Genomic DNA, 27999 nt, shown 5'->3' on the forward strand with positions numbered 1-27999 from the left:
ATATAGTAAGCAATATAGTCTATTTACATAATAGGTTGGTCGGAAAATTAACTGTATCAAATACAAAATATACAAGCAATTAATATTTTGCAGTTGTGGCCTAGCACATAAGAACAGAGCTGCTCCCAGCTAGCATCCGGCTGTATGGCATCTTTTTTTTCTTGTATTTTGCATTTTTTTATAAGCGTATTTTGCGTTTTAGCCGGCGAGAAAGTAAGCGTCCGTCCAACAATCTCTCTCCTAACGTGGAGAATTTTTCTTTTTTGACATGGAGCTCATCTTGTCGACTCAAACAAGTTACTATACCTGTTCTAAGTAATTACAAATATACAATAACTACATGATACTCCGTGCGTTGTGGTAGATATTGCGAAAAAATAAAAATTAAATTAAGTAAAGATGACATTGATAGCTTATATTAAAAGGTTGAAAGTTAGTGGCATGACATATCTATTAGCGGAAGATTTGTAGATAGTTAGTGGAACATGATCTTGATGTCTACATGTTGAGATAGAACTTGAGATAATGTGGTTAGCTTGCATTAAGAGGTTAGAAATTAGTGACATGACATGCATATTAGTAGAAGATGATGTGGATGTCTTGCATGTTGAGATAGTACTTAAGATGACGTAGATAGCTTGCATTAAGAAGTTGAAAGTTAGTGGTATGATATAGCTATTAGTGGGAGATGATGTAGATATCTTGTATGTTGAGATAAAATATATAGTGAGGAGTATCTTTATTATAAAATATATATAGATATAGATAATGTAAGCGGGTCTAACTTATGTGCTCATCGGTTTCTGTTGCTTGCTCTTTGCTTATGCCCCTATTTTATTTTACATATTGGCATTACATCACAGTTAGCCACGCCACAGACCGTCCGAATCTACTGCCTGATGTGGTGGTTCGACCGCAAACGGCCCTCCGGCTTCTCCGGGAACGAGATCCTGTGAAGTCGGTTTCCATGACTGCTGCCGGCAGTCAGTCAATCGCTGTGGTTCAATGTCATCCGACGAAGCAGCTGAGCCTAGGCAATACCTCCTTCGCACGTGCATATTTTGGCCCAATAACACGGCCTGCTAAGCAGAAAAAGCAACCGGCGGCGTTCCTCTTTTTTAGCGCAACAGCTCGCTGTTTTGGTGAGGACACGGCTTGTTTTGGCGCGGGGCTGGAGCCGGGACGACCGAGGCGAGACGACGATCATCGACTGCTCGTGCTATGCTGCTGTTGATACGATCAATTGGTGGAGTACTCTACACTCCTATATATTTCTTTCTACTAAGATTTTTCGTTGTTCTAATCTAGTCATCGCTGACATCTCTAGATGGGTTGATATAGATTGAAAGAAGTTCTTTGTCTGCTTGAAAACGAAACCTGCATGTTTCATATGGCAGAAAATAGGTGTGTAATCATGATTGTTTATTTGTATCATCAGATTAGATTAATGGCTTCACACAAGTATAAAGTCTCCATTTTAGTTGCTCAGTTTAGCACCAGATCATTTTTTGTTGTTGTAGGGAGAGTTTGATTTCTGGTTTGTTACCTCAAGTTGGCATGGAGTTCGGTAACATAGAAGAGGTCTGGATGTTTTGGGTTACCTTTGAGGTCAAAAAGGCTTTGAGGTTAGAAAAAAGTATGCAAACAAAAGAAAATCTGATGAAAAAGTTAGATCTTGCATATATGTTTGTGCAAATGAAGGTCATAGAGTGCAAGATAAAAGAGATCATCTCACAAAGTGTCCAAGAGCTGAAACTAGAACGGATTGTCAAGCCCGCATAGGTCTCATACTAGACCGGGAGAAGGGAAATATAAAGTAACTGATCTGATTTTGGAACACAATCACACCCTTCAATTGCCGCAAACCTCACACTTGATGATGTCTCAAAGGAAAATTTCAGAGTTAGAAGGTTTTGAAATTCAGACGGCTGATGATGCAGGAATTGGGCCCAAAGCTGCACATGAGTTGGCTTCCATCCAAGTTGGTGGCTCACTTAATCTCAGTTATGCTCTTTGAGACCACAAAAACTATTTAAGGGGCAAGCGTCAAAGAGAGATGGCATATGGTCGAGCAGGAAGCATACTTATGTATTTTCAGAAAAAAATTTGCTGAGAACCCGTCATTCCAATATGCTTTGCATATGGACCGGGAAGAACAAATAGCAAATATTTTCTGGGCAGATGCTAAAATGCGCACTGACCATGCATATTTTGGTGACGTTGTCAGTTTTGATACTACTTTTGGAACAAACAAGGAGAGTAGGCCTTTGGTGTATTTGTTCGGTTCAATCATTTTAGGAAAACTGTGGTTTTTGGCACTGTTCTCATGTATGATGAGACATTTGAGTCCTTTAAGTGGCTATTTGAGACTTTCCTAAAAGCACATAATGGCAAAGAACCTAAAACAATCTATACTGATCAAGACGCTGCAATGGAAAAAGCAGTTAAGGCGGTCTTTTAGGAGTCTTGGCATGGTTTGTGCACTTTTCACATCATGCAAAATGCTATTAAACATCTAGCTGAACATGATGATAAAGAATCAGCTACTTCTCCAAAACAAGAAGTCGAAGGCAGTAACAAAGAAAGTATTCTCTCAGATTTTAGTGCATGTATGTATGAGTATGAAGATGAAGAAACATTTGAACAAGTATTTAACAGCATGAGAACAAAGGTCGGTCAACAAACTTGGTTGGATAGTATATACAAGGTGAGAGAAAAACGGGCTGAATGTTATATGAAGGGTGTGTTCACATTAGGGATGAGAAATACACAATTAAGTGAGTCTAAACAGTGACTTGAAGCGACATTTCAAATCTGATTTTGATATCATTCGATTTCTTAAGCATTTTCAAAGGGTCGTGGAATATAAAAAAATAATGAAATGAATGCTGAATTTGAATTAAGGAAAAAATTACCTAGGCTCAAAATGAGAACACCTATGTTAATCCAAGCTAGCAAGCTATACACACCAACTATTTTTTGAAGCTTTTCAATCTAAATATGAGAGGTCCATGGCAGCATACACCACGGCATTAGAAGGCAAAAATGAATATCTTTTAGCAATTGGGAGTCTTGATGAAAAATTTACCCTTGAGAAGGAGTACAAAGTTACTGGTGATCCTTCAGACCAAACTAGTACATGCAGCTGTGGACAGTTCAATAGAATCGGAATATTCTGTGGCCATGCTCTAAAAGTCCTTGATTTGATAAATATCAAGTCACTCACAACCCAATATATATTGAAGAGATGGACACGGGAAGCACGTAGTGGGAAAGTACAAGACAACCAAGGCCGAAACATAATAGAGAATACAAAATTAGATGATATGCTTCACTATAAAAATATGACTAGTAAATTTCTCAATTTGGCTCATCGAGCTGTCAGTCATCCAAAATGCACCTTATTAGTTAACAACACACTTGACGTTCTTAGCAAGCAAGTCGAAGAAGAAATCAATGGTTTTTCAAGTGTCGTGGATCCAGTCATTGTTCCCACAAATATTGCTCCCCCATTGATTTGGTGAGTACATCAATCCTAAAGAAAAAGGAGGTGGAAACAAAAACCTCGAAGCATAAAAGAAATTAGCTTGACAAGAAGCGCAAGGTAGCAAATAAGGGAGGCAATAAAAAGGAAAAAGGTTCAAAGATATGTAATAACACAAAATATAATTGATTATCTTCGGTTGTGTTCAATTGAAACATGTTTGTTTTTTATTTAAAGGAACAAGAAACTAGAAAATGCCAGAGAACAACAGAACAACAGTCGATGATGGCGTAATGGTTCAAAATATTTCTCCTGGTACTTCTTTGCCTAAGGAAGGAATGTCTGAACCATACATGGCCATCAATACCTTCTCTCAACTATTCACGGTAATATTCAAAGTAATAGACTATTTCTCCAATCACAGATATCTGAACCATACATGTCTGAACCTTTTATTTTGCAGGGGGCAATCACAGATGATGTCATTGCTGAATTCTAGTAGTATGGGTATTTGCAGTAGGAAGAATACATTTTGCCTCCTGAAACATAGATTGTTTTGGAGTAGCTTTTGCATATGTGGTTGAAGTATAAAGTAGAGGGAATTGTAAAGTTCATATGACAGCAACAAGGTCATATACACCTACTACATGCCAGAGAACAGTAGAACATTTTGTGCATCTCTGAATTTGCAACACTCAACAATACTTTTTATTTAATTCCAAGACAATTTACAACAAAATGGCAATCTATAAAATTTGCATGATTTTGATGCCTTGGATACAACCACAATTTACACAGTTTGCAAGATCTTGCACAAATTGCACTTTACAGGCATTCTCTGCAGACTATACTTAGAGCATTAGAGATTGAGAGAGCTCCTGGATAGTAGTCATGCTGCAGCTAGTCGAGCTTCTGGACAGCAGCCATGCTCCTGGACAAGGTGGAAATGCTGCAGGCTGGCAGCGTCCAGGATGACAACGGCGCTCGGCAAGGGACGACGACGGGGAGACACTCGGCCTGGGAACGGCAACGATGCGGCCCGCAGCGAAGGGATGGCAACGGCGCGGCTCTAGGCAAGGGGATGGCGACAACACGGCTCTGGGAGAGGGGTTGGCGATGGCACGGCTCTCCACGATGTTATGGTGACGGCGCTGCGCTCGAGCAGAAGATGGCGGCGGTGATTTTCCTATCCATGGAGAGCTCTCGGTAGGGGCTACAGGCAGCTCGCTACTTTTTAGACTTAATAAGCCATGTTATTAGGCCACCCAATGTGCGAACGAGGCAGAGTGCTTGGACTCTGCTGCTCCATTGGATGGCAGTGGACGGTTGCTATGGAGTGACTGCCGGGAGCAGTTGTGGAGACCAACTTCAGACGATCTCGTTTCGCTTCTCCGGCGCCTCGATGGCTGAGGAGGTCACCGCCTATGTCGACGACCATGGTCTGGTCACCGTCATCATAGGTACCTGAAAACACGCTTCTCTGCCAGTCCATTTAGCTTACACCCACCTATGATCTCGAAGGCGTATTCAACGGGAATGACGACCACTTGGGCTTGACTGGAGTAGAAATGGCGGCCTCTATCCGGCCAGCGCCGGGGCTAGGGCTGCTAGTCGGACTCCTAGATTGCATTTGCGGCCAAGGAATGCCGGTGTTGAGCTGGGACTACCTACACAGGTGCGTCGAGCGGCATCGGGCTAGAGACGGCGCGTGTTCTAGCGTTGCACGGTGTGCACGTCATCATGGCCGTCCGCAATGTCTCCGCTGGGCTCGAGGCCAGGGAGGCCATTGTTGCCAAGATCCCCAATGCAAGGATTGATGTTCTGGAGCTGGACCTCAGCTCCATAGCTTCCATAAGGACAATTTGCCTCTGAGTTCGGCTCTCTTCGCACTAGTCGATATAGTATGTTGCTCAAAGTCGTGGACCATAGTCGATGCAGGATGATGTTTGCAGTGTAGTCCCACGAACGGATCACCAGAAAGAAGATGCCTTGCTGTTCCGCAGGTAATCACCAGGAAGAAGATGGGTTCCGAGAGCGATCACCACCTGGAAGAAGGCGTACATGGATGAGCAGTCGTGGATCGCTCCCCAAAAACCTAATCGCAGCACACCCCATGCAAGGTTCTCAGGCAGACGAGGGTTCTAGAGGCACCTGATCTCTCGCTACTCTGTGCGCGCAGAGGTACGGGATGGGGAAGCCAGAGTGCTGCTGAGATGTGGTTTCTCTCGGGAGCGGTTCTAGAAGTGGAAGACAGAAGACAGAGATCTGGACTGACGGAAGGCTGTGGATATATGGCTGCGATCGGGAAGGGAGAAAGGCAGTGGAGAATCCTAGGAGATGAAAAACAGAAGGGACGGTAACTACCGCAATCAATTCGCCTCCACCATCAAGGAGAGTAACTCTCGTGATTATGTGGATTCAAGTGGCAAAAGACTGGCCATGCTCGCCCACTCGCTCGCTGCCCGCCTACCTGCAGGCCTGCCTCACCATGCCACACCACGACCACGGCCTCGACCTCGGCTCTGCCCACGCCCGTGCCATATTATACGGGCCAAGCCCATAATATATCCATCAATCCTCACCAAACTCTAGGGTTTGTAACAAAGTAGTCTTAGAACCACATTTCTTTTATATACCCGTGTTTCAATGGAGACTGTTAAGTTGAACATCCATCTAGAGCAATAGTTTCACTCAGTCACAACTGAACAATGGACTAAGCCTTGAATTGACAGTTTTGTGTGAGGTGAATGTCACTAAAGTCCTTAGCTGATACTTGGCTGCAAAAGGCATCCCCTCTATTTGAAGCATATAAGTCATACTCTGTGCCTTTCATGAGCATTTAGAGATCACCCAAATCTCATAGACTATGACCAGCAGTCTGACTCATATAGGTGTGCTCCTCAAAAGATGTTCTGTAGGACAACATCTTTGCTTCAGCAAGCCACTTGGAACACATTAAGGTAAACACCAACCTGCCTTACAGAAAGGAAAGATATGCATCAGAAATGAGTCTTACTAAGGATCTTTCCTCACAATTTACTACTAGCTTGTTTCACCATTCTACTTCACAGGATCTTCGATCACATAGAACAGGTTACCACTATAGTAAATTTCAAGTGGGTCTCAAACCTATCTCTCTCGATGCACTTTCTATCACATTGCGTGATAGACCCTTAGTGAATTGATCTGCCAGATTGTTAGATGTGCAAACATAGTCCAGCGCTAATACTCTAGAGTTTCTCAATTTTATGACAGATTTCAGTCGTCTCTTAACATGCCTTGTTGACTTCATGTTATCCTTAGAACTATTAACCTTCGTAATCACAGTCTGGTTATCACAGTTCATAGAAATAGCCGATATGGGCTTTTCAACAACCGATAAATCTATAAGGAGATCACGAAGCCACTCGGCCTCATAGCCAGCGGTGTCTAATGCTGTGAGTTCTGCTTTCATTGTAGACTTCGTTAAGATAGTCTACTTACAAGACTTCTAGGAAACAGCACCACCTCCAAGCGAAAACACATATTCACTTGTGGCATAAAGCTCATCAGCATTAGAGATCCAGTTGGCATCACAATAGCCTTCCAGCACCTTTGGGTGTCCGGTATAACAAATACCATAGCTCATGGTGCCTTTTAGATAACGCATCACTCTCTCAAAAGCATACCAGCGATCATCTCCCGAGTTTGACACAAACCGGCTCAACTTGCACACAACAAATGAGATGTCAGGCCTTGTTGCACTAGCAAGATACATGAGTGAACCAATGATCTGGGAATATCTAAACTGATCCCTTGCTATTCTCCGATTTTTCCTCAATAGCACACTAGGGTCGTAAGGTGTAGGAGCAGGTGCACAGTCACTAAACCCAAAGCGACTGAGCACCTTTTCCACATAGTGGGATTGTAATAGAGTTACCCCACCATCACCTTCTCTCAGAAGCTTAATATTAAGAATAACATTAGCCTCTCTCAAATCTTTCATCTCAAAATTATTAGTTAAAAATTCTTTCACCTCCTCGATCACTTTGAGGCTGGATCCAAAGATCAGTATGTCATCAACATATAAACACAAAATGACTCCTTCACCCCCACCATATCGATAGTACACACATTTGTCAACTTCATTCACAACAAAACCAGCAGATGTTAAAGTTCTATCAAACTTCTCATGCCACTGCTTAGGAGCTTGTTTTAGGCCATATAATGACTTTAATAATTTACACACCTTGCCTTCTTGACTATTTGCTACAAACCCATCCGGCTGATGCATATAGATCTCCTTCTCTAACTCTCTGTTTAGGAAAGATGTCTTAACGTCCATTTGATGAACGATGAGACCATAAGAGGCTGCCAGGGAAAGCAAAACTCAAATTGTGGTCAATCAGACAACCGGTGAATAAGTATCAAAGAAATCCTCACATTCCTTTTGAGTATAACCCTTGGCCACAAGCCTTGCCTTGTACCTCTTGATAGTACCATCAGGCCTAAGCTTTTTCTTGAACACCCATTTGCATCCTATAGGCTTGCACCCATAGGGACGATCAACTATTTTCCAAGTTCCATTAGACATAACAGAATCCATCTCATTCCGTACTGCTTCCTTCCATAAGTCAGCGTCAGGAGAGGAATATGCCTCTTCAATGGTCGTTGGTGTGTCATCCACAAGGTACACAATATAGTCATCACCAAAAGACATTACAGTCATCTATCTCTTACTTTTTCTAGTGACTATAGTGTCATCCTCCTCAGGATTTTGCATATAGAGTTCCTCAGTTTTGTTTTATCGGAGTAAAATTTTCATGCTCATGGGGAATTATAAATTCATGACTAGTCGTGCTAGGTGCATTTTTATGAGAAACTCATTCTAAAAAATATAGCATCTCTAGATTCCATGATTGTATCAACAGCCATCTTAGGAACACTAGAATTTATAATTAAAAATCTATAACCCAAGCTGTGAATAGCATAACCAAGAAAAACACATTCAACAGTCTTTGGTCCAAGCTTTTGTTTTTTATTTATTGGCACATTCACCTTTGCCAAACAACCCTAAGTTCGTAGGTAAGAGAGATTTAATCTCTTCTTCTCCCATTCCTCGAATGGTGTAATTTCTTTATTCTTTGTGGGCACTCTATTCAGGACATGTGTCAATATAGCCTCACCCCCACCATTCCTTAGATAGTCCCACAGTCTCTAACATGGCATTTACCAAATCAGTTAGAGTGTGGTTCTTTCTCTCTGCAATCCCATTGGACTGTGGTGAGTATGGTGGCGTCCTCTCATGAATAATTCCATGCACCACGCAGAACTCAGAAAATTCATTTGAGAAATATTCTTCCCCGTGATCGGACCGCAAACGCTTGATTTTCTTCCCAAATTGATTTTCTACCTCAGCTTTATAGACTTTAAAATAATGCAACGCTTCATCTTTAGTTTTCAATAAATACACGTAGCAAAATCTAGTACAGTCATCTATAAATATCTTGAAGTATCGTTTACTGCCTTTAGTCAATTCGTCATTCATTTCACATAAATCAGAATGAATGAGTTCTAATGGTGCCAAGTTCCTCGCCTCGGCAGCCTTGTGAGGCTTGCACGGTTGCTTCGATTGCACACACACCTGGCACTTAGAATCTTTGACTAAGTTAAATTTTGGGATTAAATTCAGATTTGCAAGCCGCGTGAGATAGCCAAAATTAATGTAACAAAGTCGTGAATGCCATATATTCGACTCATCCAAAACATTAACATTATTCACCATTTTATTACACACATCATCAAGCAAAGATAAGCGGAACAAGCCTCCACAATCATAACCTTTTCCAACAAATGTTCCATGTCTTGATACAACATACTTATTGGACTCAAGCATAATTTTAAAGCCATCGCGACATATTTGAGAACCACTAACAAGATTTTTTTTATGGAGGGGACATGCTATATGTTCTTTAATAGCACCGTCTTTTCCGAAGTAAACTTCAAAACGACCGCACCAGCACCAAGAACACGCGCATACGAACCATTTCCCATCAGCAAAGCTCCAGTCCTGCCGGCCTGATAGGAAGTAAACAAAGAAACATCAGCACACACATGAATATTAGCACCACTGTCCATCCACCACTCAGGTGATAGACAAACTGAGAGAACAAAAGGTAAAGAATTACCATACCCAGATGTTCCTCCTTCAATCTCGTTAATCACCACGTTTGCTGATTTCTTTTCTTGCTTATATTTGTGATCTGGGCACGTACTTGCCCAATGCTCATCACTTCCGCAAACAAAGCAACCTCCACCTTTCTTGTTGTTTTTCTTCTTAAACTGTACAGTTTGCTTAGGCTTTGCATTGTTGTTCTCTGGCATGTTCTTCTTCTTTTTATTACGAGATGCAATATGAGTTTTTCTTCTGCACCATATTGGCGGCGGAAGACTCAACTCCCTTTCCACGGTTGTATTTTGCTCTCGCCCTCTCCTCAACATCAAGGGATCTGATAAGTTCAGCCATGCTAAACTCCTATCTCTTGTGTTTTAGAGAAGTAGTAAAATTCCGCCAAGAAGGTGGCAACTTAGCGATTATACCGCCGGCCATAAACTTGTCGGGCAACAAACATGGAAAATGTTCTAGTTCTTTTGCTAGCGCATGTATCTCATGAGCCTGTTCGACCACAGAACGATTTTCAACCATTTTGTAGTTATACAGCTGCTCTATAAGATACAGCTCACTACCAGCATCTAAAACTCCAAACTTTTCCTCAAGAGCAACCCATAACTCTTTGCCTGATGTGCAAGATATGTAGTTTTTCTCATACTTGGGATGAAGTGCACTAATCACGGCGCCTCGAAACAGGTTATCGGCAGCGAAGAACTTTTGCTCCTCCTCATGAGTAAACTGTTCAGGCTTCCCCTGTGCGGCGTGATAACAGTTCATCGCAGTCAACCACAATACTATTTTGGCATACCATATCATGAAATTCTTGCCATCAAAATTATTTGGCTTCAAAGCAGCAGCAAAACCACTGACAGAAAATTGCCTAATATTAGGTTTTTGGATTGTTAGATAATTAGGTATTTTCATAGTCAATTTAATCCAGAAATATAACATCAGCAGGTTCGTGACGGCATATATGTGCATGTGTATATCTCTAACGAACGCTACAGTATGCAGAGATGACATACAGATGAATACAGTAAAAGCGCAAAGTACAGTAATCTCAGATATTAGATTGTACCCAGCGGAGGGTCCCATGCCAAGGGCATCGGAGGCTCCATTCACACTAGTCGACATAGTGCGTTGCTCAAAGTCGTGGACCACAGTCGATGCAGGACGATGTTCGCAGTGCAGTCCCACGAACGGATCACCAGGAAGAAGACGCCTTGCTGTTCCGCAGGCAATCACCGGGAAGAAGGCGGGTTCCGAGAGCGATCACCACCAGGAAGAAGGCGTACGTGGACGAGCAGTTGTGGATCGCTCCCCAAAAATCTAATCGCTACACACCCCGTGCAAGGTTCTCAGGCGGACGAGGGTTCCGGAGGCATCTGCTCTCCCGCTACTCCGTGCGTGCAGAGGTACGGGACGGGGAAGTCAGAGTGCTGCTGCGATGTGGTTTCTCTCGGGAGCGGAAGACAGAAGACAGAGATCTGGACTGACGGATATATGGCTGCGACCGGGAAGGAAGAAAGGCAGCGGAGAATCCCAGGAGACGGAAAGCGGAAGGGATCGTAACTACCGCAATCAGTTCGCCTCCGCCATCAAGGAGAGTAACTCCCGTGATTATGTGGATTTAAGTGGTAAAAGACTGGCCACGCCCTACACCCACACCCACGGCCCGGCCGGTGGCGGCGGCGGCGCGCGCGTGTGGTACGCATATGTCCTTTTCTCAGCTTCTCAATTTAGATGAATAATTTCCAACCATATAAACTGAGTCAACGTTTAGTCAAAATCCCATATGGTATTAAACCATACAACGCTTAATGTTACGTACTAGAGAGTTTTATTTGATTTATTAAATATTATACGGACAAGCCCATAATATATCCTACATACTTCATGCTAGTGCTATCACAAACTGTCTGAAATCATAGTACCAGGATGCGTAATGTGTTTGGTCGGTTGACTTGATGTTCTTTTCGGCAGCAACAACGCTGGAGTGATGACAAGGAACTGCACACCAGTGCTATCACAAACTGACAAAAGCCAGCCTGAAATCATAGTACCAGGATGCGTAATGTGTTTGGTCGGTTGACTTGATGTTCTTTTCGGCAGCAACAACGCTGGAGTGATGACAAGGAACTGCACACGTTCCTGCGACGGTCTGGAACTGCATTTCGCGACAAATCACATTGGTGTGTCCTCTTATCTCACTGCAGGCTGCAGCTTTTGACATTTGTTTGGCACATTGTTGGAATTCGAGCTTTCTTTGTGCGGCTTTTTACCTTTATAGTCTGTACTCTGTAGAAGAGTATCCCTTGTTCCTCTGAATTATGACCTGTGAGGATAATTCCTGAGAATGTAGTAGCGTTTAACTCGATATATGGCAGGTCATTTTCTTCTAACAAACCTGCATGTTATTGGAGAATATGAAGAAGACATGTAGGGACAGCTGCATCGAGGGACGGATTGTCAATCTGGCATCTTCCGGGCATACCATAACCTATCGTGAAGGGATCTGTTTTGATAAAATTCATGATCCTTCAGGGTAATCCATTCTGAGATCAATCTGAACTCTATTGAAATAATTAATTATTCTTCTCATAAACGATACCAACAAGTTTGTTGTTTTTGACCTTACACAGTTTGAACGACTTTGTTGCTTACGGTCAATCCAAGCTTGCCAATATTCTTCATTCTATTGAACTGTCCCGAATACTCAAGGTATCTCAGATCTTTGTTACTGAATGGCTGTTGTTACATATGAAAACATGAACTGCACAATAAAGGAAGAAGTTGTCTTCCTGAACAGGAGGAAGGAGTGAATATTTCAGCCAATGCAGTTCATCCTGGTGTCATCACGACTAACCTTTTTAGGAACAGGACTATCGTCTCTGGTATTTTCTCAAGTCTTGCAATCAATTTTATTTATCATATGAGTAGCAGAATGGGAAAGGGTTTCTAGCTTCTGAAAAACAATTACATGGAGCTCAAGTTAAAGTATCATTGGTAACTGTTCCCCCTACCCTTGCATCTCTATTGAACTCCATTGGAAGAATCATATGTAGAACAGTGGAGCAGGTAGGCTTTCACCTCTTATTCTACTGCTGGTGTGTTGGTGGAACATGCACTGATCCTAACCAACTTTGTTTTATCTCTTTTGAAGGCTGCTGCAACAGTGCAACGACATGCTATGTTGCAATGCATCCTCAAGTGAAGGGCATAAGTGGAAAGTACTTCACCAATTGTGATATAGCCAGCCCAAGCTCACAAGTTTCAGATGCTGAGTTGGCCAAGAAGCTATGGCAATTCAGCTTGAAGATTGTGTCTTCTTGATCAAGTGCTTGTCTGAATTAGTGATGCACAGATTGCTGTGCTAATGGTTAGGCTCCCTTCGGAACAAATGGAAAACCATATGATTTTTTGGAGGATTCCAACCCTCTAGGAAAATGTATGCCCTTTTGGAACAAAGGATTGCTGCCTATGAGATTCCTTTGGATTCCTATGGGATGCATAAATTCATATATTCTATATAAATTTTGGAGGGAAACTAACATGTGGTTAGACCTCATGGAAACTTTCCTTTGTGCTTCTTTCTCTTTGAATTCATGTGTTTTTCCTATGTTGTATCCACCTGTGTTTTTCATGTTCCTACATTTTGAGACTTTTGAGTTTCTAGTAAGCCCTCATTTCGCTTCACTTTACGTATATTTCGGTGTATGTACTACCACCACATCAAATTTGAAATCCACATCACCAAACTATCACATGGTTATTGCATTTTTACCCCACAAATCTCAAAGAAAACGTTTGAAATTAATAGATCTAAAATCCCAAAGACATGCTTATATGGCTTTTTCTTGTGAGTTAACATTTTTGCCTACATTACACCACTTCACAGAGTTGTTACGAGCCTATTTGGGAGAGCACTAGCTCCACCATGGAGCAGTTTTACTGTAGATCTCAGCTCTAATGAACTTGTTTGGACAGCTTCATTATAAATCTGGATTTATATGCAATTATAAAAAAAAATAGGGACAAAATACAAGAAAGACAAAAATGTCGGACGGGCGTGGCGGGGAGCCGCCATGGCCGGGTGCGACGGGGCTTAGAATCTACACATCACATGCCTTAAGGCCTTGTTTAGTTCTAAAAAGTTTTCCTAAAAAATGCTACAGTATCTATCACATCGAATTTTACGATACGTGTATGAAATATTAAATGTAGACGAAAAAAACCTAATTGCACAGTTTGGTTGGAAATCACGAGACGAACGTTTTGAGCCTAATTAGTCTATAATTAAATACTAATTGTCAAATAAAAACAAAAGTATTACAGTATCTAAATTCTTAAATTTTGTCCAACTAAACCAGGCCTAAGCCTGACTAAACCAGAAGCAGGTCTGTGACCCGAGAAAACCCCCACTCCCCACCGTCGCCGGTGCCTCTGCCACCATGATGGCGGGCCTTAATTGATCCCTCCAATCGCCACGCTGGATTTACAGTTGGATTCGAGGTGACAGTAGCGGCCGTGCAGCCTGCGCTGAGTCAGGTGGGCATCATTTGCCATACTAGTGCCAGTTACGGGAATTGTTTGGGTCCAATGGCTATTGTATCTTCGGATAATTAGATATTTTCTAAAGAAGCCTCTGATTAGCAATAGTTAAAATACGGAAGCATAAATTAAAACATGTCTTTTTAAAAGCATCTTTTAACAAGGGGTCTATTTCGATTGTTGGTATGGTATCTTTTAATGGAGACTTCACATTAATTTTCTCTAGATGCGCTAAAAGAAAAGATAAATGCTAAAAGTTCTCATGCTAATTAGAAACATCCGGCCATTTATGTCCATTGGATCCATTTTGTTATCTATAAAATTACTCACCTCTGCCATTATAAATTAAAAAAAGACAAATATCTCATTCTTTAGGAGAAAAAGACTTCAACCACGTGCCAGGTGAGAAAAATACTTTGATCCAAAAAATTCTTGGACCCTCCGGAGTTAGTAGATATATACTTCGTTCGCAGAAAAAATCCATCCAAGGGATGAACTTCAAATGTTATGTGTATGGTAATCCCTCCGTTCCAAATTATAGATCGTTTTAACTTTTTTAGTTTATCATTTTGCTACGTATTTATTTTACTATGCTAGATATAATATTATATCTAGATACATAACAAAATAGATATATCAAAAAAAATCAAAGCGACTTGTAATTTAGAACGGAGTGGTAGAAATGATTGCCTAACATCACGTTACCAGGGATCGTTTTGTTTTTTTTGGGTTACGGTGAGGGGGTTGGGGTGGTGGGGAGTCATAAGGGTGGCTGGGCCATGGTCACAATACTGAATTCTTGCATCTCATGCGCCTCTTAAAAATATGCGTTTGCTCAGGTTCAACTCTAAAAACAATTGCATGTGCTTCGGTCTTACTTTGTTTTCAAATCTTCTCTAATCTCTATGCTTTGTTGTCAGAATCAAATCATTGCACCATAACCACAAGTCCACAACGCCGTTTCAGCCAGCCCCATCAAACACGTCATAGTATCGCCGTTCAAATCTGCTGGCTGATGGGGTTGTTCTTCTCCCGCGCCTCCACCGCGGAGGAGGTCAGCGCCGGCGTCGATGGCCACGGCCTGGTCGCCATCATCACAGGTATTCCATACGGCTCGTATGGGCACGCACACCGTCACTCGTCAGAAAAATACTCCTCCGATCCTTCGGTTGAGACTGTCTCTGAGTCTGAGCTAGCTTGTGGAACTACTACGGTGCAGGGGCGTCCAGTGGCATCGGGCTGGAGACGGCGCGGGTCATGGCGCTGCGCGGCGTTCACATCATCATGGCCGTCCGCAATGTTTCCGCCGGGCTCGCGGCCAAGGAGGACATCGTGGCCAAGGTCCCGGGAGCGAGAGTCAACGTGCTGGAGCTGGACCTCAGCTCTATGGCGTCGGTGAGGAGATTCGCCGCCGAGTTCGAGTCTCTGAACCTGCCCCTCAACATTCTCATGTAAGATAAGAACGGTACTTCTACTGAAATTGCTCCACTGATTCCGCTCAAGGGAAGAAAAGAAATGATGCTATTGCTTCTTTCCGGCAGCAACAACGCTGGGGTGATAACCAAGGATTCCACGGCTTCCCACTACGGCCTCGAATTGCATTTTGCGACTGACATCGGTGTGTCCTCTTAGTCTTATCTATCTATGCAAATCGTTTCCTGATTTACTTTTGGTTGCATCTGTTGCTTACCGGAAGTTTGAAGATCCGGAGCGTGCTCTGTTTTTCTGAGTTATCATATCAGACTGACTCTAAGAATGCGGTAGCATTTGGACTTGGATGGCAGGGCATTTTCTTCTAACAAACCTCTTGTTAGAGAACATGAAGAGGACCTGCAAGGAAGGCGGTGTCGAGGGAAGGATTGTCAACGTGTCTTCTTTGGCACATCACCTAAGCTACCCTAGAGGAATCTGTTTCAGCAAAATATGCAATCCTTCTGGGTAATCTCTAGTTATGACAACATGGATTATCCTGCGAAATTGGCTATACTTGATAATGTTGATTCGTGAATAACACAAGTTCTTGTTTGGGCTGTACACAGTTCCAACACTTTCAAAGGCTTCATGGCTTACTGTCAGTCCAAGCTTGCCAACATTCTTCATTCCAGTGAGCTGTCCCGAATTCTCAAGGTATCCTAGTTCTCTGCCACTGTAAGAAATTTACTGCATAGTAGCACGAGATTAATGTGTGAACTAGATTAATGATAGAACGAAGGAACAATTTCCATGGACAGGATGGAGGAATAAATATTTCAGCTAATGCAGTTCATCCTGGTGTCATTGTGACCAAGAATTCCAAGAACATGCCTATCGTCCATGGTATTTTCTCAAATCTTCAGAACAATCCCAAAAGCGTCTCTAATCCAATCAACATGCTTACATGCATGTACTAGGAGCTCTTGTGGGAACTTTAACCCTTTTGTTTTCTGCTACTGTTACAGCTCTAATGGTCTCCTTTGGCAGAATCTTCGGTAGAAGCATAGATCAGGTAGGATTTCACCTCATCTTTTTTACTATTTGCTTAGCTTGTTTGTCGAAGCAACATGGACTGAATTATGCTCTGTATTGCTTTTTGTTTTATCGGTATAAAGGGTGCTGCAACGACATGCTATGTGGCAATGCAACCTCAGGTTAAGGGAATAAGCGGGAAGTTCTTTGACAACTGTAACATAGCAAAACCAAGCTCCCAAGCTTCTGACGCTGAGTTGGCCAAGAAACTCTGGCAATTCAGCTTGCAAACAGTGTCCTCTTGATCAAGTACCCCCTCCTGTTACAAAGTATACAGAAACATTAAAAATTGTATCCAAATATAAGAGAGTTTAGGAGACAAAAGAATAATTTTACATTAAATAGTCATTAAAATTTGCCAAGTATTGTACTGTTACATGTAATTTTTCAACCAATCCCCTTTAATCACGAGTATGATATACAGAAACATTAAAAATTATATCCAAATATAAGAGAGTTTAGGAGACAAAAGAATAATTTTACATTAAATAGTCACAGAAATTTGGCAAGTATCGTATTGTTACATGTAATTTTTGAACCAATCCCCTTTAATCACGAGTATGATAGTCTCTGATTAGAAAATGAAGTGAGGACACATCTTTTACATTCTCTCTTCATTTATTCTAAAATCTCTAGAATACACTATACTAGCGAGATGACCCGCGCAAATAGCATGGCCAGCTAAGTTTTTCTCATTATATATTTGGCTTAAATCATATTTGTCGTCAATATATTTCTTGGCTTAAATCTATTATCGTCTCTATCTCCTCTTCCTTGTGAATTCAAGTTTAGCATTTATTTTTTCTTTAATAAGCTTCAACTAATGTCGAGGCTATCACAAATTGTTTAACTTCTTGACTATCTTACGATTTAAAGTTCATATTTATTTAGTTTGTTGTATTTTTTTAATCCTATTGGTTTGTCTCTCGTAATGATCGAGGACGATACATATTCTTATTTTCTTATGTGCTTATTTATGAGTAATTGTAATTTCTTATTTTTAAGACCTAACCTTTTCTACTCCCTCAATTCCAAATTATAAGTGGTTCTGGCTTTTCTACATGCATAGATTTAATTTGCTATCTAGATATACACAGTCTAAATATGTAGATTTACCTATATATCTAGAGAAAAGCCAGAACGACTTATAATTTGGTACGGAGAGAGTATTATCTAATTTTAATGAATAGTTTAAAAAAATTAAATACTATATTTTAGTCAGAATTTAGCTCCAGTACGTCTAGCCTAGCCTTTGATCAACCCTACATGCTAGTCTAATGCAATTGTCCCATACGAAGGGGCAATATTTTGATTTTTTTAATCGTCATTATCCATGTCTCATTTCCTTCCAAATTAAATGTTGTCCAATCTTGATCCCCCTATGGCCTTCGATGCTGTTCATCCACTACTAAGGAAAAGCTTTTGCGAGGCGTTTGGAAGAGTGTCTCGGAAGCGGGCAGGCATTTCAACCGCCTCGGTTAATGTCTGGATTAACTGAGACGGTCATTTTATATTAATCGAGACGGTTACTAAAATATATTAATCGAGGCGGGCTTTATAAGAGGCCTGCCTGGGAAAATCATGTCATTTTCCCAGGAGGGCCTCGGTTAATATGGCCAAACCCACTCTGATTTAGAAAAACCCATCTCGGCCCGCTTTATCCCTCAGAGTATATATATGGCACTCTAGGGTTTCACTCGCTCTAACGTTTCCTCTACCCCCCAACTGGACCGAGCGGCGCCCCTCACGAGCCCGCCCCACTCCCTCCCTTTCTCGGTCCCTCCGTCTAGCGACGCGACTCACGAGTAGCGCCCCTCACGAGCCCGCCCCACCTCTCTTCCCCTCCCGCCCCACCTCTCCCCTCCCCTCCCCTCCCATCCCATCTCGGCGGTGCGAGCTCCACCCCTCCCCTCTGGGTGGCCCTTGCCGAGCTCCCAGCGGCGCCCCACCTCGGCTCGCGCGCGAGCGGAGGCAGGCGGCCCGATGCGGGCACCTCCACCACGGTGCCCCACAGCGGTGTCGGGCACCTTCACCATGGCGGGCCGTGCTCCCTACCTCTGGATCCGGTGGCGGCGCTTCCCCTACGGCGAGATCCGGCGGCGGCGCTTCCCCTACGCCTCGGTTAAGGTCATGATTAACCGTGACCTTTCGACTAACCGCCTCGGTTAAGCCTTTTTGCCCGTCATGGCTAAGATTTGTGTAGTAGTGATCTTCGGTGGTTAGTTGATCAAGGGTCCTTGCAACGTGTCCAAAACGGGTTTGGCAGTTTTGGGCACATTTCACTTCACTTGGCAAACCCATGAATACATGTGTATTGATTTGACTTCATCTCACACCTTAGGATCAATCAGACATGCATCCCATGACTCATAGAGGTTGGGCTCATGCTTCCTTGTATGTGGGCAAAAGGGGAGCCCCATTGGGCTAAGCCCATATGATCGACCGACCCCTTACGTGTCTTGCTCTCACCCATCTTTTGCACATTTGTCCCTACATTCACATATTCATCAAAACTTGTAGAAATGATTAGAAACCCTATTAAAATGGTGATGATTTGCCATTTTTCATAAACATGTTGACAATTGGAACTTGCCAACTCCAAGAATACCAAAAAGAGGAAGAAGACCCGACACTCCGGCTCCAAATTCAGCAATATTGGTGGTAGAAGCCAAGGTAAAATTAAATCGACTACCAATACAACCTGCAAAATACATGGGTCGGATAATCAGCACCGTTGGACTGCCTAGTCAATGCAACTACGTAGTTTTTGTGCCAAGTGCTAGCTAATGCCATTATTTGTTCGCCGCTCACCAAGACAGTGTGCCTGATCATCCATCCCATTATACTGCAAAAACTTAACCTTCAACCAACGTCCGGCGATTGTCTGACGCACACAGCACTGCCACCGCCGAATCGCCCGACTAGTTGAATTGCACAGTGCCACACATACTGATACTTAGTCATATAGGATTTCAATTGTTCGGCATCACTTCAAATCCCACCACCAGACCATCTGGATAATACTTAGGAATAGTACCACCATCAAAGGGCTCTGCAAGTCAGCAGCTCTGTCTGTTCGGCCTGTTCATATTCTAGACATGCAAAGGTCCAACCTATGCAATTTTCTTGCTTTGACTCCAATTTCTTTGTCCATACTCAGATTTAAGTCAAACTTTTTTCCTTTGGTTCCTTTCTGCATGAACTAGCCTTCTGAACTATTTGATTACCAAGTGTGCATCTCTAATTAAGCTAAGATAACTAAAAGTTCAGACTACTAAGTCTCCTTCCCCTCTTAATAGTACAGTCAAAGACTAGAAATTAGCAAAACCTATCTAAGTATCCTTCATCTCCTTTGTGATACTTGGCTCTAGAAAGATCATTAGCCATCAATCCAAGTCCTTGACCGCCTAGTAAAATTGGGGATCACATTTATCTTGTGTATTGTGATCTTACTTTGAAATTATTCCTTAAAAAACAAACGCTGGCATGGTTGTCATTAACCACTGAAAATTACCGCTTATCTTTTGGGGCCTATATGCTTATGAGTGAAAGAGTCATTTGCTATTTTTTCCCCTTTGGGGCCTAGATGCTTATGAGTGAAGGAGTGATTTGCTATTTTTTTCCTTGTGGTCTTTGTCGTCTTCCCCCCACCCCGGCTTCCCTCTTCGTCTCCGACAATACATCCTTAACCCACATACACCTTCTCCATCCACGGTGACTTTGTTTGTTGAGTCTCCGTTACCTCCGCTAGCCACTCCAACCACCATGCCAGCTACCACCACCTATTTGTCCTTCTCTGCCACACGACTGCCACACTGTAGATGCCCCAAATATACCTTAACCCAAAACTTAGGATTGTTTGGATCACATAGCACTAGAGTTTAGTTGGACTAAAACTTAAGTCACCTAAAGTTTAGTTAGGTGGTAGATATTAACTAAACTTTAGGTAAGTCATGCTTAGGTAGAGTACACTACAATTTTCGCATGGGAGAGAGGAGAGAGAAAGGGACAGGTGGAAGGGCATTTGTATCTTTTCATGTTGTATGTCAGGTTTTAGTCTGATTTAGCTCATATTTGCCAACTAATGAACTACTTCCTCTGTTCTAACATTCAAGAGATCCAAGTTTGTCACAAGTCAAATTATTATGAAAAGTTTGACCATATTTCACTACACCACAACCCAAAATTAGCGTCGGTTGGGGGACGTTAAAAGTTTCGATTTAACATCGGAAGGTCGGACGTTAAAGATCGGTAACGGACGGTATGTCGTTATATCTCGTTTTTTACCACAGCCTATCCGACGTTAATTCTATTTAACTTTAACGTCGGATGGTCCGACGTTATATATTACTTTTAGCGACCCACCGTCCGTTGCAACGAATTGGCTGCCCTAGCGCGGAGTATATTGGCCCAATTCCCGCCCAAATTTTATGTGACCCACATTGTCAGAAAAAAATTGGAGCCCGCCAATCCAGCCCGCCAACAGCCCATCCCCTACTAGCGCTCATCACCCTCGCCTAAAAAAAAAACAAATCCCCAATCCCTCCGCATCGAGCGCGCAAGCCCCGGCCGCCGCCACTTCACATCGAGGGCTCGAGGTCGCGCCGCCCGCCGCCAAGCGCTACCCCATCCTGCGCCAATCCGCCCGCCCGCCGCCGCCAGGGCCCAGGCGCCCACCGCCCGCCGCGCCCGCCGCCCGCCGAGCAGGAACGCCACGCACCACACGGACAGAAGCGCCGCGGGCTTGCTGCTTTGCGAAACAGAAGTGTCGCGCCGCTGCCGGCGCGAGCCACGTCCCTCAGCCCTCCGCCGCCACCGGCCGCCTGCCTGGCCTCTACCGCCGCCGCCGTCCTCCTGCCGGGCCTCTGCCGGCCGACTGCAGCCCTCCGGTCGGCCTCCCTCACCTCGGCTCCTCCATCCCGTCGGCGTCCACAGCTCAGGCCGGTGACCTCAGCGCAGTTCTTCCCGTCGGCGACCCCAACGACGCCGTGTCCAGGTGAGCACAGTCGGTGACCTCAGCTCACCCCTTCCTTAGCCCCAGTCCCTTCCCGGACAGCGCCCCAACCCCCTCCTGGTTCCTCCTCTTCTCGTGGAAAGTGCCCCCACCCCCTCCTGGTTCCTCCTCTCCCCATGTGTCCCACAACACTGCCAGATCTGCCGTGTTGATCTGTTGCTTAGCTGCTAATTCTTCATTCATTCCCAGTCTGCCGTGTTGATCTGTTGCTTATATATATATATCTCTTGTTTTGCCTAGATCGATCCATGATCTATTCTTGTGTTTATATTTTTAGAGTTTGTTTGGTCAGCTTCTGGTTCCCCCTAGTAAAGGTTGATAGATAAATCTTGGATTGATGATGATGCTAGGTAAATACAGTAACTTAATAGATATTGAAAGGGGTATACATAGGCTGAGTGGCTTTTTAACATAAACTTTCATGTAGGCATGGCAAGGCATATTTGCAGGGGGTGAACCGTTTCTTAGCTTTTGCATTTAGTAATGCAGCTGTTGGTAGCAAGATACTTTGTCCTTGTAGAAAGTGTTCCAACTCTTTCTAGTATGAGGCTAGTGAAGTCCGTGAACACTTAATATGTGATGGGTTTCTAAAAGGGTACAGAACATGGAATTTACATGGAGAACCCACCCCGTCTGTGAATCATGAGAACTGTGACATTGATGTTGATGGTGTTGAGGTTATGGATGATCCTGATGAAGATGATGATATCTCTGGTTTGCTTAGGGACTTAGCAGGTGGCTTAGATGATAGAGGTGATTTTGAGGAAAATAGTCCTGATCTAGATCCTTGTGAGGGGCTAGTTGCTATTCAAAAGCTGGTTGAAGAGAATAGCAAGGATCTGTTCCCTACTTGCAAGAAATATACCCAACTCCGATTTCTTATTAGATTACTATACATCAAACTCCTTGGAGGATGGTTTGATAAATCTTTTAACCTGCTACTAGAACTATTCAATGATGCATTCCCAGATGGTTCAGCCGTAGCAAAAACCTTTCATGAAGCTAAGAAATTGGTGAAATCCATAGGAATTAGGTATACTAGTATTCATGCTTGTGAAAATGATTGCATTCTCTATTGGAAGGAGAACATAGATTTGAATTCATGTCCAAAGTGTAAGGTTTCACGGTGGAAATCAACAAGGAAGAGTCTAGACGGGAAACATGTATATAATGTTCCCAAGAAGGTTCTCCGCTACTTTTCAATAAAGAAGTGTCTCCAAAGGTTATTTCTGTCCTCTAAAACAGCAAGCCTGACGAGGTGGCATGATGAAGGCCGGAAAAAAGATGGTCTCCTAAGGCATCCTGCAGATTCCCCTCTATGGGAGGACTTCGATGAAAAGCATCCAACCTTCGCTGCGGATAGCCGCAATATCCGTCTTGCATTTGCCACCGATGGCTTCAATTCATTTAGAACCATGAATAATAGCTATAGCATTTGGAGGGATCAATTATGGAGTGGGCTAATTTCAATGGGTGCCTTACACTTTGTTCTCGCTATCTACATGGCATGGGACAGATTACCCGTCAACCTAGAATAGATGAAGATGACAGTACACCTCCTTTCTTCCGTAGCATTGATCAAGGCTTGGCTGGAAAATGCACATTTAGTTTAGACCACAAGACATGGGTGCAAGCTCATAGATATGTTTTGTTCAACAATGACAACATTGCGCCTTACTTGGAGTAAGTTATCGAAACCACTTGCATCATATAATCAAATTCCCCTGCATTCTAAAGTCACAATAACCTTTGCAGTAAGCATGATGAATATCTTTCCTCCATTGGCCATCGAAATAAATGGGACATCAACCGGATGCGTCATGAATCCTTTCATGAGTGGTTTAGGTTGCATGTAAGTGAAAGTAAAACTGAAGACTTGCTATTTGTGATAGATTTTACACATTTTAATAGCAGTCTTTCATAATCACAGGTGGGAGAAATGTGTGAGGAAGCACCAGATGAGATAAAAATTTTGGCCAAGGGGCCAATGTTGAATGCACGCAAGTATAGCAGCTATAGTATTAGCGGATTCTGTTTCCACACAAAATCCTATGATGAGGGAAGACCTATTCAAAATAGTGGGGTTGCTGTAGTTGCTGAGGCAACAACCTTTGATATGGGCAATAATGATCATAGTAGAATAACAAAAAAATGCCTATTATGGAATTATAAAGGAAATTGTTGAACTAAATTATCATCACAAAGGAAATGTGGTTCTTTTCAAGTGTGATTGGGTTGACAACCGTGTGCAGGACAAATGGGTACAAACTGATAATTTGGGGGTTACATCTGTTAACTTTAAGCATTTATTCAATACAGGCGAAAAGATATCAGATGAGCCTTTCATTTTAGCATCACAAGCAATTCAAGTATACTATGTTCCCGAAGCAATTGATCATGAGTGGGCTGCTGCTGTTCAGTCAAAAGCAAGAGATGTGTATGACTTAGATAATTTAGAGAATGAGCACATGGATAATGGCAATGGAGTAGCATGGTCATTGCATGATCTAAGTGCAAATGTGACAGTGGATATTGTAAATGGGGTAGTCCCTTCTTTTAGAACTGATATAGATGGAACACTTGTTGTTCCCCAAAAGAAAAAGCCTAAAAAAAAGTCTACAAAGTAAGTGTTGTTTAAGTGATGCCTGTTGCTTATATTTGTTATTGATTGTTTTATTGAACCCTTTCATAGACTGCTCATATTTGGGTTCTTTGTTTCAGGAAAACAAATGGAAAGCGCAAGAGGAAATAGTAGCAATGGGGGCAAGACCTTTTATGAGCTGGAGAGGGATGAAAATGTTGCAGAGAACGAAGAGATGATGGCATCACTTGGTCTTGTTCATATGGCGCAAGAGATGACGTGCAATGAACCTAGGAAAAGAGCAAAGGTCATCTCTTGTATAAATTGTTCTACTACAGTGACTTTGCTCATTTAATATTGCTGATATTGTTCTACTACTTCTTTTAGAGAACTCATAACACAAGTGTTCAAGCAACTAGGATTCATAATCTGCGGCCAAGGCCACAAACAAGATTTGCAATGAATGTGAATGGGCAAGGTGAAGAAGATGTAGCTGAAGAAGATGTAGCTGAAGAAGATGATTGGGAATTTGAATCGATTGGAGATTTCTTATGTGATAATGAAGGTCTTGTATATCCTAGTAAATTTTCTCAAGTTATTTATAGTAGATTTTTGTTATGCCTGCTTCTAATTTCTCCATTTATTTATAGCAGATTTTCAGCGCAATACACAAGAGAAGAGGAATGGAAGAGGTATCAGTAGATTGGATGTAGTCTTTGCAAGGAAACCTGAGATGCCTAAAATCAAAGTTATGGTCAATGAATATGGTCAGCCTATTGGTGAGAATGCTAGGAGGTTTTCTGGTGCTGTTGGGGTACATGTGAGACAAAAAATATCAATTGCCTGTGCTGATTGGAGGCTTGTTGATGAGGACTTAAAGGATGCAGTATGGTTAGACATGAAGGTAGCTGCTCTAGTTTTATTTGTAGGCCTTCATTATTTTCTCACTTCATGATAAGTACTCATTTGCTACTTTCTCTTCACACTAGGAATACTTTGATATTGATGATAAAGCCTATGATTGGGTTTTAGATGCTGCTGGAAAGAAATGGAAGGATTTTAAAGCAAACCTGAAGAGACAGTTTTTTAAAGGTGAAATAACAGAGGAAAATTTAAGGACAAAACAAGGTAAAAGACTGAATGATGATGATTGGAACTTTCTCAAAAACCATTGGTCAACCCAAGAATCTGTAGTGAGTACTACTCCTAGTTTTGCTTGCTGGTTACAACCATCTTTGTTGCTTGTTGCTTGCATTGATCTTTCTGATATAGCCATATCTATCATAGGCTCAAACTAAAATTGCCAAAGCCAACCGTGCAAAGCTGTCCATACATCATACAACTGGTAGCAAGAGCTTTGCTTGTAACAGGCATGAACTGGTATGTCAAATATTTTTTTTTTCAATACATAACGTGCTGCATTAAGTACTAAAAGTGAAACACTTGTAGGCTAATGAACTAGGGCGCACTCCTCGAAGGGACGAACTCTATATCAAAACACATACAAGAAAAAAATAGAATTCCATCAAGGAATGCAGAACCAATTATTGTAAGTTTTTCATTGAACAAGTATCACTTTTTGAAATATTAGTTTTGGCATATTTACAATGATATCCTATTTGTGTAGAATAAACTTAAATCAGTTATTGAAGCCCAGCCTGAATTGACCGAAAAATCCATCCAAGAAGGTGATGCATTTGCTGCTGCTTGTGGAAAAAAGGAACCGAAAGGACGTGTTCGGGTTTTGGGCCTAGGACCAACTCCCCAAACTATTGGTACACCAGGGGTCAAGGGTTACACTCCAACGAGGCTTCAAATGCAAGATCGAGAGTGTAAAAGGAAAGAAAGTCATATAGCAGCTCTAGAAAGTCACCAAACAGCTCTAGAACAACGCATAGCAGAATTAGAAGCTGAATTGGTGCATGAAAGGTTGGCACGTGAAAGGTCAAGTATGGAAAATATCTCCTAAAATGGCTCTAACTCACGTCACCATGAGGTAAATTATTTGTACATTCTCTAATTTCAATTATCAGTCCTTGATTCTATGGCTAGATAATTGGCTCATATTGGTATTAGCCTTGCTTCAGTCCTGATTTACATAGAAGATGCATTACTGCGAGATCATTAATATGTTACCAAGTCACTTGTCTCTAAGTACTGAGAATATATATGCATTACTCATAAATATTTGCACCCTAAGTTCATGTGTTGTTCCAGAATGTCTCTAACTTCCCACTTTTATGTTTATAGAGCCCAAGATCCGAGACAAATCAAGTTGTTGAATTTCATGAAGATGGTGCCTATGCAAATAACTCTAATGAGTATGAATACATGCTTGTGCGTAGGACTAACTTAGCCCCACCAGTCCAGCAGCCCCACCGGTCCAGCAGCTCCCCAGTTGTGCAGCCCAACACATCTCCCGCAACCTCATTTATGCAGCACCATCACTCTAGCCCCATTCCTACAACCACAGTTGTTCAGCCCCCTCAGTCTAGCCCCATTCCTACAGACCCGGTTGTTCAGTCCCCTCAGTGTAGCCCTGACGGTGCAGGCCCATCAAGGAATGGTGATGCAAATCACATCTCACATGACGACCTTGTAATGTTCTCATCGCTTTTCAATTTTTTTTTTCTTCTAGTCCAATGGTGATTTTTTAATGTATACAATTCTCATAAATACATTGTTTGCTTTAGATCGGCAATGAAATTATACTCTATGCACTCCAGAGAGATGAACCTGTGGCCAAGGGAATAATTATTTCAGTTAATCCTGTCACCGTGCACGCAGGACAAGCTCTTGGAAAGAAGCACTGTCTAGTTGTTATCAGATGTGTGATGAAAAGGGATGCAAAGCTACCTCGCCCATATCCTGGTGTGGAAGAGATGGCTGATGCTAAGGACATGGCAATTGCTTGGCCATATAAAAGGGTAACAAACACAACTTGTCATTGTTTGTTTTTTTCATATGTAATGAGTGCCCAGATTTTCTAATCATTGATATTTCTAACAGCTCAAGGTCAACAAGTCTAAGAAATCATCCCATGGAATAGGTCTGTAAAGCTCTAACTTAGCCAACATTTTAAAATTTTAGGACTGTGTTAGTGTAATTCAGTAGTGAAGAACTTACATATTTTCTTAGATGTGAAAAATTTACTTGTGCACTATTCCCAAGTGTATTGTGAGTGTGCTGATTTTAAAATGTTTAGAATATATTCATTGACGTGCCAAAATTTTAAACCCAACAAGAAAGTCAGAAGGACCATAGGCAACATATTTTGTTTATAGGTTCTGTAACTAACAAGAGATATGAAGTTAGTATTGATCCTAGTGATTAGTGTATTGTATACTTTATGTAGCCTTTTTTTAGCTTGTTCCATATTCTTTAAGCACTTTTAATTGAACTTGTTGCATTGCCTTCAGCTTGTCTTTCTAGTGATCTAGCAATCTTAACCTTTGCCCAAAATACATTTTAAGCTAGTCGCAAAGCTTGGCAAGCATGCTGATTGTGTTAATGGAAAACTGAGTAAAGTTATTAACTGATCTAGGACGACAAATCAAAGTATCTTATGAAGTTTTATGTTGTGCCTTTTTTTTTATGAATTTCAACTTTTATTTACAGGTGGTGGGAGGAAATAGCTGGAAGTGGACTGCAGCCAATGATTGGATCAAAGTGCTCATGACGACGTGTTTTGGACATTTTAGCTATAGATGATA

At 42.2% G+C, this 27999-nt stretch overlaps 1 protein-coding gene and 1 pseudogene across 1 annotated transcript; both read left to right on the plus strand.

Moving 5' to 3' along the window:
- The first annotated feature begins 899 nt into the window (after positions 1–899).
- Positions 900–12968, plus strand: LOC136539407 (short-chain dehydrogenase TIC 32, chloroplastic-like; annotated as a pseudogene).
- Positions 12969–15201: 2233 nt separating this feature from the next.
- LOC136536902 (short-chain dehydrogenase TIC 32, chloroplastic-like) lies at positions 15202–16936 on the plus strand. Its single transcript, XM_066529039.1, has 8 exons — positions 15202–15286; positions 15406–15637; positions 15728–15804; positions 15971–16124; positions 16226–16313; positions 16418–16502; positions 16625–16671; positions 16775–16936. The coding sequence occupies exons 1-8, from the start codon at positions 15202–15204 to the stop codon at positions 16934–16936; spliced, it is 930 nt and encodes a 309-aa protein (XP_066385136.1).
- Positions 16937–27999: the final 11063 nt, after the last annotated feature.

Source organism: Miscanthus floridulus, chromosome 2 (genome assembly GCF_019320115.1).
Source record: "Miscanthus floridulus cultivar M001 chromosome 2, ASM1932011v1, whole genome shotgun sequence".
Lineage (NCBI taxonomy): Eukaryota > Viridiplantae > Streptophyta > Magnoliopsida > Poales > Poaceae > Miscanthus > Miscanthus floridulus.